Source organism: Trichoplusia ni, chromosome 13 (genome assembly GCF_003590095.1).
Source record: "Trichoplusia ni isolate ovarian cell line Hi5 chromosome 13, tn1, whole genome shotgun sequence".
Taxonomy (NCBI): Eukaryota; Metazoa; Arthropoda; class Insecta; order Lepidoptera; family Noctuidae; genus Trichoplusia; species Trichoplusia ni.
The window spans coordinates 10747279-10761171 of NC_039490.1; the positions used below are offsets into that span (position 1 = coordinate 10747279).

The following is a 13893-nucleotide window of genomic DNA, read 5'->3' on the forward strand; positions in this document are numbered from 1 at the left end:
AGTGACAAGTTAGACAAATGTTGGCCACATTTAATTGTACCCAAACATTTAAATTAGAGAAAATTCTCGCCTTCAGCGCTAACATGCGATGTTTGGGATATCTTCTGATATTTACGTTTATTTGTTTGGCAAGTCCTTGACATAGTTGGGTTTCTGTATGGAAGTAATGCATAGAGACTCTTATAACTGAAAATACGAAAGGCTTAAAACAAGACTCCAGAGTTTGTTTCAACATTTCTTTCCAAGATAGTTATAGGCTACGTCGATTACAGCGGGCTTAAAATAATGATCTCGTTTCCTTCAATTTGCACAAATTATCAAACCGGAAAATAATATTTAAACTTCAAGGCTCGAACGTCAAAGTAATGTTATGTTAGTCAAAAAATCTCATCATACTGCAACTCAACTTGCATCTAAGTCTTACTAATTAGCCTTATCAATCGCCTAACGACTCTAGCTCCGTATTGGCGAGACTTTCCTATTAACCCTCGTACCAAGTGATATGGTTCGTCCCGCAACAAGTCGCGAGCTGGTGACTCGGGTCGCTACTTCGCCTCACAACTTCCTGTTTAAGTTTCGTCTTACTGATGTTGCGGATATCACTGTACATATTTATACCTTCCAACAGTATGATACAGATTCCATTTCTCAACAACGGTTTAAATTTATTGAATTGATTCCCCTGAAAAATATCGACGTTACTTTTTTAATAGTGACTAATAGAAAAGAACCGAAATTAAAAAAAAATCGAGCGTCCTTCTAAGATTATTTTCTACATTCCTAATGTCGATACTGCAGTATTTGAATATGTCAACAAACATTCAGACATATTTTACACTAGATTATAAACTATTTTGTGTCCCGATATCGCAGTCTGACACACTATAGAGAAACTCTATCCAACTTATTAGAGTAGGAAATGTGATTCCCGCATCAGATGTGTTTGTGTGAATTAGCATCATTAGCGTGCGATACTAAATTATGTCAAATGACTCGGTAATGGCAGAATAATTAACCGTGCGTAGAACCGAATTACCGCATGGTAATGGAAATTGTAGAGAAATGAGAATGTGTGTCAGATAGAGTGAGAGATATACAAACTCTTTTGTTTTGCAGATTTCCAAATTCAAAGCCGAAAATAGAAGTATTTTACGAAGTGATTATCGACGAATCGAATCAGTTTTAAAAACTTGACTGAAAATTTTAAATTATTGATACTACACTGACCGAAAAGAAAATAAGCAGAAATATTCAAATATGAAGCTGTTAGTTTTCTTGGTACTTGGAGCAGGTGAGTCCACTTTTATGTATATTTTTCGTGTAAGTTTTGACAGGCTTGTGTATGTCTCATTCTAGAACTGTAACCTAGAACTACAAATAAAAACGTCTATTGAGAATAAAACTCGTGTAACTAAATACCCCTCCAAAAGGTGTTGATGATAATACAAAGAAAAATGAGTTTCTACAGAATTTGAAAAAATTTGGATGTTTTTTTTTTTACATGATAATTTTCAAAATATTTGACAAACGACCACTAACATTCCTGCCGTAAATTCGACATCACCTAATAACTATTTTATCTGAGCTCCACCTTATTACGCCATAACTTATCGAACCTTTTTCTTCAAATAACCATAAAATTTGATGGCATGACAATGTGTGTACAAGTCGGCACGTGGGTGACGGGCCGGTGACGGGCCGATGACGAGTGGGTGACGGTAATACGATGGCTGACGAGACGACGTCTTCTCAATTGCCGCCAAAGTGCCTTCACTTAGCCGCCCGAGACTACGAAACGTCAAATATTGACAGCGCTCTTATAAAAACTTTTCGTCAAAGCACCTCTACCTATTTATAGGAATACCGTGCTAATTACTGAGAATAATTTTAATAACAAACGTAGGCTGTATTTATACGAAATTTGGTTATTAAAAGTTTTTGTAAAAGCGAATGTCCTTTGTAAATTGTTGTTATTTAAGTTGCTTTCGATTGTGAGGCAGCCGTGCTAGTTTTTCTTTTTCAGTAATTTTGACAAACACATATATTCGCTTGCTTGCTTCTGCGTTCTCACGGCTCGACAAACCGCCAACAAGATATAAAAGCGATTATTATCATATTGTAGAGGATGCAAATCTGTTAGTTTGTGAGTTCTATTCGTATTTTCCGGGTCGTTTGCGGCGCCCGCCCGGATCCCGCCCCGGACCAGCCCGGACCAAAAGGATTATAAAGGCTATTATTTTGAGACACATTCGCTAATGAATTTCTATTAATACATTCACGATATTAATATTTGCATGGAACTTAAACCAATTTAATTTTAAATCGTTTAACACTTTTTCATTAGCAAAGATTGATGTGATTATTTTAAAATATTTCAACTTTTTACAATCGTTACTATCCGATAATTATTGTCAAATAAAGAAACAAACTCATATCTATATATAAAACAAAACAATATTGTTAGCCCGTCACCTCAAGCGTCGTCATAAACTAATGAATTTTAATCTCGGCAAATCAATTAAGTACGTCACTCTACCAAGAGACTTTCATTTATTAACCCTTCACCGGCTGATAAGACGGGGTCTATGTGTGGGCAGCGAGGCGGGGGTTCATAAAGTAACTTGTCGCCTATCGCGGCGTGATTGAGCTGTCAGCAGACGCAGGGCCGGCTGGTGGAGCGTGCCGAGCCTGGCCCAGCGTGACGCGGTGACGTGACTGCGGGCGTGTGTTTACACTGATTGATATGTGATAACATCTTGTCATGAGTTCATGATATTTATTATGCCCTAAAAAGCCTATTGAGTTGTTCACGAGTTTCGGTAAATTAAATGAATTATAAGTGAGGCATTAACAGTAATATCACTGTACTTGGATACAGGAGAGAGAAAAGCGTAAATAATTAAAACTGTAAAAGTTAAGAAACATGATAATGAAAGTCACAAATTATTAGCATAATGAACAAAGTTAATCTTGTTTAAGTTCGATACAAGCTATAATAAGCATAGAAGTTCACAACCAATAGTGATTCAGTAAACTCGTGACAATCAGCAGCATGACAGTTGAAAGGCGATGATTAATGCGCCGAACTTCGATAAAACTTACATTACACCCGCTAGCTCCGCTTGTATCCACAAAATATTTCATAATGGCCTGAAACACCCACTTTCGCTTATCAGTTGCTAATTTTCTCCGAAAAGATATTACGAGAGTTTAAAATATTTGGTCGCTGTGAAGTGGAGTTAAGGCGCGGCTGTCAATAGCAGGCGATAGTATCTCGGAGATTAATGGAGCCCCATGACATCCACTTTAGCTTATAAACGAGCTCTCACTTTATGACAACTATTTACGTGGACGACGCTACGTTAGATAACATGCTAATACGTGACCAATATCTCGCTAAGCTAACTTAATAACTACTCTACAAATAGCAAAACTTCACAACTCTCAAAACGTGCAAGAAAGATATTCTCGAAAATATAAACAGACGGGAAAACTTGCGAATATTTGTGGAGAGTGCAAATATAGGCCAGTTTATGATTAGTCTGAGGCGAGGCTAATGAAGTGGTGATGAGGTCTGCCGACTGCGGCGGCAATCACAGCAGGCGGGAATTACAGGAGTATTACCTGCGACTGCACCGCCTTGAGTAAAATTAAAGTAGTTGTGGAAACGAGACAGAGTGCTACGGTGTAGAGCGGTATCTCTCTCGTACAACTATAGTTATATGACTTTTAGCGGTAGTGGTAAGATAATGTCGACTTGATGAGAAAAGACGCGATTGCGAATCAAGCGTCTTGTGCTGTTGAACGCGACACTCTGTTTGGGGACATTTATATTGAAGTGATAAAATGATTTTAAAATGGATGTAAGGTTTTGTTATAGTTATAGTTTTGTTCTAGTTTTGTTAACTTTAACGTTTAATACCTTAATATAAAGAATTAACGAGGACTGGTGTCGACGACTACAGAAATATAAACCCTTAAATAACACATCATTATGTTACCATATTAAGAATAGACTATTTATATTGACTTTCTTGCATACTCTTCATTTGAATACCATTTTTAAAACGATTGCAAGTCGTTATACCGTGTGCGCGAATAATTGAGGCCAGAGGGTGCTATGCATAATAAATATAATTTACAAATTTCCCTTGAATGGCCGTACCCTCCCTCTTGGGAGGGGGGGGGGGTAAACCTATGAGTGTATAGAACGGATTTTATTGTGTTTTTTTAATTACATCCCCTATTAAAAACATTTTCGGGGCGAGAAGATCGGGATAGAACATTTTAATTGTGAAGATTCTTTATGCATGAATTTTGTTGAAACTCATTACGTTACGACTTCATTAAAAGTTGTTTACATGTCGTTGTTATTTTTATTATTGTGAGAACATCTATTGTTATCCTTGGCTAAAATAATTAATTGGAAGGCAAGTGTATTTAAAGGAGGTTTTAATTAGACTGTTTCAGTTTTTAGACGGAAAGTATCTTAACTTCAAACTCAATCAATCAAAAATCTCACAAAACACTGTGACAATATCACCATCGGGCCCTCCATCAAATGTTTTGGTGCGGCCGGGCCAGTGGGTTACCGCAGTCGAAAATTTCAAATATTCACACAATTTCCGCGATAATCCGGGATTTATAACCCGGAGGAAAAAGATCTAATAAGTTACATGTTTCATATTTGCGAGAGGACCTTTATCACCCGCCTTTACCTCGTATTATGTAATCGTTGAGCAAATATCACTGATTTGCAAACAGCATTAAATGTTAGATGAAATACAATCGAATGTCGTGTTCATAACTTGCTAACTTTTTAATTTATGCACAATATTTTGTGATCTCGCATTTTAATTCCGATTCTGTATTTCTGAACTTTATACTTAGCAAAATATTTCGATGCTCCGGCTATAATTGTTCCAAACAATATGATTATTTCTTTTAATCGTCTCCCAGTCAATATTTCGGGACTTTCTTTAAATAGAGTTCATTCATAACTTACACATTTCACTATTTCTGTATTACACTTTTGTGTCGGGTAGGATACAACTAAGAAGTATGTCAGTCTATAAGTGAACCACTTCCCTGCACCGTGTAACATACAGGAACATTTCCATTGTCCAGCTGCTGTGTCTATTGTGTGAAGCGAAGTTATTAATATTCCATTGTTTCTACAAATGGCTTTCTACAGTAACACCCTTCTACATTGTCAATACAAGTTATTGAACGTGTAATAAACATGATACATAGCTAACATCGGATTAGGATTACGACGCGTTGCAACGAAACCTTCCCGATGCAGGCTGAGGGCACACCACACATGTTTCGCAACAACAAACTGAACACTACCTTATGTCTTTTACCATAGAGGATAATTTGATGAGTAAGTGGTATTCTTGTGTGGTAGGGAGTCTTTTGATAGAGGATTACTGATGACTCATACGTCTGTGAGTGTATAGCATCGATAGCGATAATGTAAGTCTTGTATGTTTGATATCGAAACTGTTTCTGCAGACATGCTCAATTAGAAATGTTTAATTTGGGAGGGATCAGAACGAGTGATAAGTATATTTTGTTACATCATTAACTTGAGAAAACATTCTGCCAAGTGATTACATGCTTTTTATTGAATATACGTTGATAAATGCTCGTGAAAAATATTCTTTTCGAAATGAATTAAATTGAGACGAAAACATTTTTTGTCTTTAACCCCGGAATGAGTTTCGTGATTCATTTTAATGCACAATTGTACAAACACGTTTACGCCATACAAAACCAAAATTAACATCTAAATAGACGTAACTATAAGCATATTTTGGAAGATATTTTAAATAACGCGCCGTATTACATATGCTCCCCAGTGGGTAATAGAACTAGGTATAGAGTTCCGTACGTAAGGAGAGGAACACAATTTAATACAATTCTAGACAACGACAGGAAACTTATGTAGTTTTTAGTACAGAGCTACAGAACTCGTCTATGCGCTGACGAACAGCTCAAAGAGAAGACTAATTCAGAACTGTTAGGTAACTTACTATTACAGATAGTTGAAAGGCAGTCGGAAGCCTGAATATTGATATTGGTGAATGAGGTTAAATTATTTTTACTACCAAACATATCATTTATCAATAGCACGCGACTTACCACAAGAGGGGTTTTTTTTATGAAACATTTTCCGTTTGATAACTCTTTAAACGTAAATTAAACATGGAGCGACATATTATTTAATTTTGCTCAATTAATACGTAATAAACAAACAATCAGCTTATCATAATATCATGTTTAACTCGTGTAACAAGCAAGTGTTGAGGCTTAATGTAGGTGAGAGCCGCGCGCGCTCGCCCCCGACACGCGCCGCGACCGCAACGCAGCGAGCACGTACATCGCCGGCCCGGTACCGCCCGGACGGGTAAACACTCGACCGCGGCCCGCAAGCTATCGCAAACATGCTGCAAGCGCTCGTGTTGAATGTGCTTGTGTAAAGTAATTAATTAATACGAATCATCTGTTGATACAAGTCTTTGTCCGTGTAGAGTCCGAATGAATAGAATACAGCTTCTCTCGCCAAGAGGAATTCTTTCAATGTGTTATATATTCCAAGAAGCTCCAATAGATGCAGATTAAAGTTTTATCGAAACGAAATGTCGTTTTTATAGAGTTTTGTCTATTGAAGGTTACGATTGCGAGAATGTCACTTTGGTAAAGTAGCCCGTAGCCAAGTAACTTCTACAAAGACTCTTGTGAATCCGTTCAAAGATCCTGTCTAGTTCTGTTGAAAATGTACAGCATGAACTGGAAGACTTATTAAGTCTACAAAACTCAGTTTCACATATCTCACTAATATAAAAAAAAAACTAATTCAAAGACAGACAGAACCAGCTCTAGATAACATTAATCGAACGTCATTAAATTACATAACTAGAGCCAAGTAAGGTACATTATTAACTTACATTTTTATAATAAAACCTATTAACTGCTATCTAAAGTCTCGCTACAGTATATAGAGCAGCTATCTATCTTCCGGTGCAGTTCACAGGCTGACTGCCTCCAATATCCGTGGCTTATGTTCACACCTCTTTCATGAACTTCAACGACTCGGAATATCGCTCTTTCATATGATGTCTACGTTTCTTATTTCTAATACTCTTCGTATCTATAGAGACGTCCCATATATCATAGAATATTAAGATCCGTACAATAATAGTGCAATGCCAAATGTTGTATTTTTCATGCTGTCTTTATTATTATCACGCGGAATGTAGAGACAAATATACATTTTATGACGTCACTCAGCTTCGTGAGCAGTAAGACAACCTATAAAACACGTCATGTCCTGAAAACATGGTAGGTATACAGAAATTGTTTCGCCAATTAAATCCCGCGAGGATTACCCTCACGCTCCACATTTTTCCAATCAAATCCAAATTATATGATAGGTAAATGTAATAATTCACAGCAATTGCTCGAGTTAGGTGTTGCCAGCGGCGATGAAATATGGCCGCGCGCCAAATTGAATGCCGACTTTTTGGTGTTGGCAACTTTGAGTTTTCACAAATTAAGAGCGAAAATTTATGGAATGAGAGTTTTCGGTTGAAAGTAAATTGATGTCGCCCTGTTAGATGTCCGGCCCTTTGAGCGAGCCGATCAGTTACACGCGAGGTACCGCTTAGTGGATTTATATAAATAGCTTTAGTTCAGATCTCAAATATCAATGAGGACTTCATACAATTTGTTGAAAGTTATTATTAAAACTATTTCCATTAGACATTATGTCGACCATTCGTTTAGCGTTGTGTCGGGACTCGCATTGTCTGTGGTAATACTTTACATATCAATCGCGTGTGATTGATATTCTATTGTTTGAGCGGGACTCGCGGCTTAATCTGACATCCGAGTAATACACGCGGGAGACACAGATAATATCTCAAAATTAATGTGCTCGCCTTACGAATCTATTTCTGTATTCTTTTATAAAATTTTGTCATAATGTAAAGCAGTGTATTACAGGAACAATTTACAGCTGGCGACCGTTTGAACTGGAAGCATTGGACGTGAATGTCCGCTATCTCTGTCACAAGCAATTTAGTTCAGGGAAGAACAATACTTGCAATAGAATACTTGTCTCCGGACGACCGCCTGTCCTCATGCAACCTCCATGTTTTATGAACACGTCGATAGCAACCATAAAGGCTTACTCTTTCATTTACCTCACGCTATAGACACGTAAAAGTATAAGAGACCATGAAGACGGAGCATCATAAAATCTGTACATCACATTACATTACAACATTTATCGCGACAATACTAAAATACTGGGAGTTGTTACACTACAAAAATCGCTATAAAATAAGGTGGAGTACACATCGCCGCAGCCGCGGATACAGTTTACGAGGACGTGCGACGCGGGCGACGCGGGCCGCGCGCGCGATGCGACGCTGTGCGGAGTTACTTCGCTTTTATTAGCGGCGTGTCAGCTATCCGACATATCGTGTGTTTATAGCTCTTTTATCTTCCAGAGAAGTTGCTTTTTGTACTTTAACGCCTATAATAGTGCTCGTTATAATTATCACTTGATCTTCCTCGCTTTTATATATTTCAGCAGTTTATCGCGAGTCTCCGCTTCCCTCAGAAGTTACGTAGCCGGCTCAATGTCAAAGAGGATTTCATTTATAAAAGCCACTCACAATTCCTAATTGGAAATCAAATTTTATAGAAAAACATTACGTTCGTTTAAGTGATCGAGTCGGAGGTTAATTAAAACAGCCGGTAGCCGTGTACCAGGCAACAGGCGTCGCTTTCCTCAAACCTCGCTAAATTGGTCGCCATCAAATCCTGGCATTTCTCATCAATCAATTACATTGCGACTGATATTGGAATACGTTTAACTAATATTGGTAGGAATGCCGCGACGGTGAGGTGTCGAGGGCTATTACGGTGTGTATCAGTATAAACGGCATTTGAATTTATTTACACCAAGCCGGGTTAATTGCGTTCCCCGGGGTCTGTGGGGCAGGGGGTGGAGGGGTACGAGTCACAGGTGACAAATATCTATGACATGTGAGAGCATATGCAGCAATTGCCTGAATTTGCTTCTGCTTTACATAGATCGATGCGATAATATCAGACGACATAGAAATGCCAGACGCGGTGCAAGACTTTGTGTAAATCAGCTTACAAATAGTAATATGTGTGTTACTTCACTTTAAGAAATGTTCGTGGACTCCAAATGTTTAGGTACCTAGGGTGCGCGCGCTACAGCTCGCTGGGCCCACTCGACGCGAACGCAAAGTAATTATAAATGGTGTTGGTCCCGCTCACGGCCGTGCATAACCTACCATTGTCAGCTGTGTACCTAGCGAAATAATTTCAATTAAAATTCTGTTCTATTTACTCATTCGTAAAGTTGGTTGTTCGTTAAATTTTACATTGTGCCGTATCGAAATATTAAAATTCTTTTATAATATCGGTGTAGCACAGCGCCTGCAATTTGTATGGTAATTAGCGGCGATATAGTTGTGCGCGCGGCTCTGCCCGGGTTTTATTGTTAATTGATTGGAGGCTGCCTAAACGTTACGGCCGCTGTTATGACGGACATTGTGTTTTTAATTAAAGAGTTCCTAGAGTTGATTGTAGATTAATGGTTCTATTGAGTTGTTCGATCGCGGGGGTAATTGAATGATGGGTGAAACCGAGTGTTTCTTGATGCCTACTTTAGTGCGGCGATGTGGAATGGAATAATGAAGAGAGCAATCAGGCAAACCCGCTGCCGGGTGGCCGCGCCCGTCGTGTCGGTCGCGCCGGCCGGACCCGCCGCAGCAGTCTCGTCGCGCGCACCGGGCACACGCTTAAATAAATCTGAATGGTTGCGGACGAAATTAACAATTCGTTAGTGTTTGGATTTTATGCACTTTAACGAGATGCATATTTTAAAAGGTCCCACGAAATTGGGCCAATTAAAATTCAGTTTGCGTCCGCCATATGAGAACGAATTTTTATTAAAATTTTACACGAATGATTGCCAAGATTTCGAGACCTCGGGCTAAGTTCGCTCACTAATGACAACATAGTGACTTTTACAGACCGATATTTAATTACTTATTAAGTGAGCAACTAAAAATGAATCTCTTACATGATATATAAGCTTATTTCTATAGGCCACTATTCTAAAACAAAAAATACTCCATTTCCGTAACTTAAAACAACCGAACTGGACTTGGTCACACATGATCGATATCTACTTGGAAAGGATTCCATCAATATCAGTTAAGACTAAATTTAGGGCCGCGGGACGAGGGCCGGGGCCGCCGGCCGGGGCCGGGGCCGTGGGCCGCGTCCTGCCATCTATCATGAAGTTGTTTGCACAAAACATTTGCCATATCACGCCATGCCCCGGTGCGCATTGAAACCTTTAACTCATAAATACCGGAATCTTCAAATAATGGTGTTAAGAGATTAGCTAAATATAAAAGAGAAAAAGACATTTTTATAAACTTTCAATAGTCCCTTTTTATCAAAACAATCTTTTGATTTTGAATATATTTAGGCAGTGCCAAAAATACATCTCCGGCTTTAAATAAACTATGTATTAATGTATGGAAAGTGTAAGAAAAGGCAGTATTCACAGAAGACAGTGGATCAGTAATCCGGGTGCCGCTCGCGTCAGCGCCACGCGCGCCGCTCTCACGGTGATTACACCACTACAGCCCGACTAACACCACTCTTTGTGGTTATCTTATTCACGATGCCAACTAATGTCACCATGCAGGAAAGGGTCAGAAGGACGACTCTGTACGACATTGACGATTTATTTGTACAGCTACGTGGAAAGAAAAAAAAATAAGGTCTTCTCAATAACTACCACGACAATGCTCGGTACACTAAATTATCTTTGGTAAATCAATTAATCCGATATCTGAGATAAGTCATGGAACCTAAATGCTGTACAGAAAACAACTATATGTTTTTTATATCTATGAATGACCGCAAGAGTCTAAAATTTAGTTTTTAATAAAATAATAGTGCAAACTTTACAAAAACTCAAAAGATTTTGGGTGAATGTTGAAAGAATTGTGGTTAATTATTAGTAAACCATTAAAAAAACTATATGCACCTTCTGGTCATCCCGACCATGTAATAACATCTAATTATTAATATGCGAAGAGGTCTATTGTCGGTATGTAGGGCAGGCGACAAGATTGATGGCATCAGGACAAACAAGAGCCAACCAGTTACACTCAGCAAACACGGGCGACGACGCCACGAGACATAACTATCACTAAAAGCTTATTTAGATATGAGAAATTTCGTGCACTTGAGGTACATTGGCGTCGATGCTTGTCTCAGTTTTGATACCAAACTGCGCGACTCCGCAATGTATTATAACTTGGCGGAAATTTCTCGCATAGTCTAAATGAGCCGAAGGGGTTTTAACTGATAAAGATGACTGGAGGAGAAATCTAGCGGAAAATCTGTTGACTTGCATTTGTTGGTGAAAAGTCTATTGATTACCTATAGCTGTGTATGTATAGTCAGGATAGGCTCTGATATAAACTGGGCTAGTGGTACGAAAGCTAAATAAAACCTACCAGGGTAAGGAAATAAAAGAAAGAAGAAAATTAAACGGTTCCAAACATAAAAGTTAATGGAGAACAATTAAAACATTCGCTTTCAATAGATGAACTTTGTCCAACATAACTAGATACCTAGCACACATACCCAGCTCTACAAAACGGGTCTCTTCATTACAACAATGGCCTCCACGACTACTGAACAGTGTCACAACACCTCGCTAGTTGAATCAAAGCAATTTAGTTATATTAGTTACAACTATACTAACTAAATTACGCGGGTTTGTCCGGCATTAGCAGTGGCCTCACGTAGCTACCAGGCCAGCATAATAGCGGAGAGCTAATCATCCGCGGCCGGTATGGTAATACGATGGCTTCATTTGACGCTCATAACGGCTTATAACTTAATAGAGGATGATAATAGTGCTATTGGGAGCGCTGCACGGTACGTGCGCTGTGGGCTGTAGGTACTGGTGAATAGTGAGCTGTGGAGGCAGGATATTCTTAAATACCCCGTAGTATATAAATTCATAGATTCGAAACAGTCAAAGTAATATAAGATTTATAGTATTTTATAGAAAAAATAGTCTAAAGACAAATGAAAACAAATTAAAGCAGTAAAATAATTATTTTGTCAGAATAGTTTAAAAGAAAAATAGTTACATTATCATATTCATTCAAAATAGTTTTGAACTCATATTTAGAACAAATGAATGTATGTCCTACAACTCTATCAACTAAGGCATGATTAAGAAAAAACTAAATTAAAAATATAATAATCTCACTTGAACCGATAATAAAATATTTCGTCACCATCTTCATTCAGACTGTCCCGTCGCGCGTCGTTAAAAGCCCGGCTATTGTTCTCTCGCTCATCATTTTAGAATTGTGGATAATATTTAATTTGTGCCGGAGCTCACCACTCCGGGCTCTGGATGTGCCATAATGACGCGTGCTACTGAATTCATTGTGGAAGTAAATAGTGCCAGCAGGGAAGATGGAATACTTATTTTTATCAATGAATGATAAAAAAGATTTCTATTTGCAATTGATTTTTGCGACGCTTATGGATGATGCCATATTTCTTAGTTCATTTTATCTTTCTGTTTTTCACCAAATTGGTCTACACTTAGACTTTTCCGTGATATTAAAGTAGTCTTGTAGTAGCAGTATGTTTGCATACTGATCGGCTTCTGATAGTGAAACACAAGCGATGCGTTTCGGTTCAGTGGGTCGATTGCCTTTGGAACTGAGTGAGCTCCGAGACAATAGGCTTAGAGCTGCTGCAGAGAGAGACAGACAGACACCGCTTTGTCCGTGTCCGGCCCGACCGGGGCAAACTACTAGCTAAGTGAACAGCTTCACAGATTGATATTAATTTTCTTCATTTGAATAATAAACTTCAAATCCAGTTTGACGTCTCGAATATTTCACTCAAAACCTAATTTGTTGTACTGAGTTATAATTTAATTGATTTTAATTCTCTTAATAGTTGGACGAAAGTTAAAAATTAAAAACAAACTTTTAAATTAAATAACACGGTATTATGCTCGCTCCACATTAGTAGGTTAAACGCTGCAATGCGAGGATTTTTCATTACCCTGCACGGCTAGATAAAAGTTTTTTGTTAAGAAATAAGTAGAAGAGCGCGGCCGCAGCGCTCCGAATAGAAATTTTAATAGTCACCGCAGGAAATAAGAAAAATACTTGTGCCCTCTTAATGAACCGCCCACTTCATTAGCGAAAAGCTGTGCGCTGTATACATCGCTGCTTTACATCTCCAGCTTAAAAGTTCGCGAGTTGAGAGCCGTAATTGGATGTGAATGTTTGCGCGAGTGTCGCGGCCGGCGGCGCTCGGTGGTGGCGCGCCGCGATACTGTCTCATTACGGGGATTCGTCCGGGAAACTTTTAAACCCTTCCATTTTATGCTTAACTTAGATAACAGTGTTATGTGGACACGGACAGATTTGTCCAGCGTTACTCTTTGTCCCGGGACGGCTGGTGGCACTTTTTAATGAAACCTCGCCGAGCCGGCTTCATGACGCTATTAGTACGTAATGATTTACTCAAGTTTTTGTGATGTTCTCTAAGTGGCTTTAAACCTGCCGTTTGTGTTGCGGTATGAAACCTTACGGATTATTTTCTTTTAAAAGCTTTGGGCTGGTACTTTAAGTGGAACATAAAATATGTGTTTCATTAGACTGTTGTGCTCGCAACAAATTAAAAATATTTATGTGGAGGACATTTTCGAATGTTTATTTCGATATACACGTTATGTTTTCATCCCGGCGAGCAATCCTCGCACCATTACCCTCAGCTTGT

At 38.6% G+C, this 13893-nt stretch overlaps 2 protein-coding genes across 2 annotated transcripts in view; one reads left to right on the plus strand and one right to left on the minus strand.

Annotated features, from left to right (window-relative positions):
• Positions 1 to 13893, minus strand: part of LOC113500033 (prothoracicostatic peptides-like) — a 45354-nt gene that overhangs the window by 22240 nt on the left and 9221 nt on the right. The gene's annotated exons all lie outside the window — the stretch shown is intronic.
• LOC113500034 (fatty acid desaturase 1-like) overlaps positions 1192 to 13893 on the plus strand; it is a 30479-nt gene continuing 17777 nt past the window's right edge. The window contains exon 1 of the mRNA XM_026880681.1: positions 1192 to 1291. Coding sequence (XP_026736482.1) covers positions 1258 to 1291 — 34 coding nt within the window. The 5' untranslated portion in view covers positions 1192 to 1257. The remainder of the gene's footprint in view (positions 1292 to 13893) is intronic.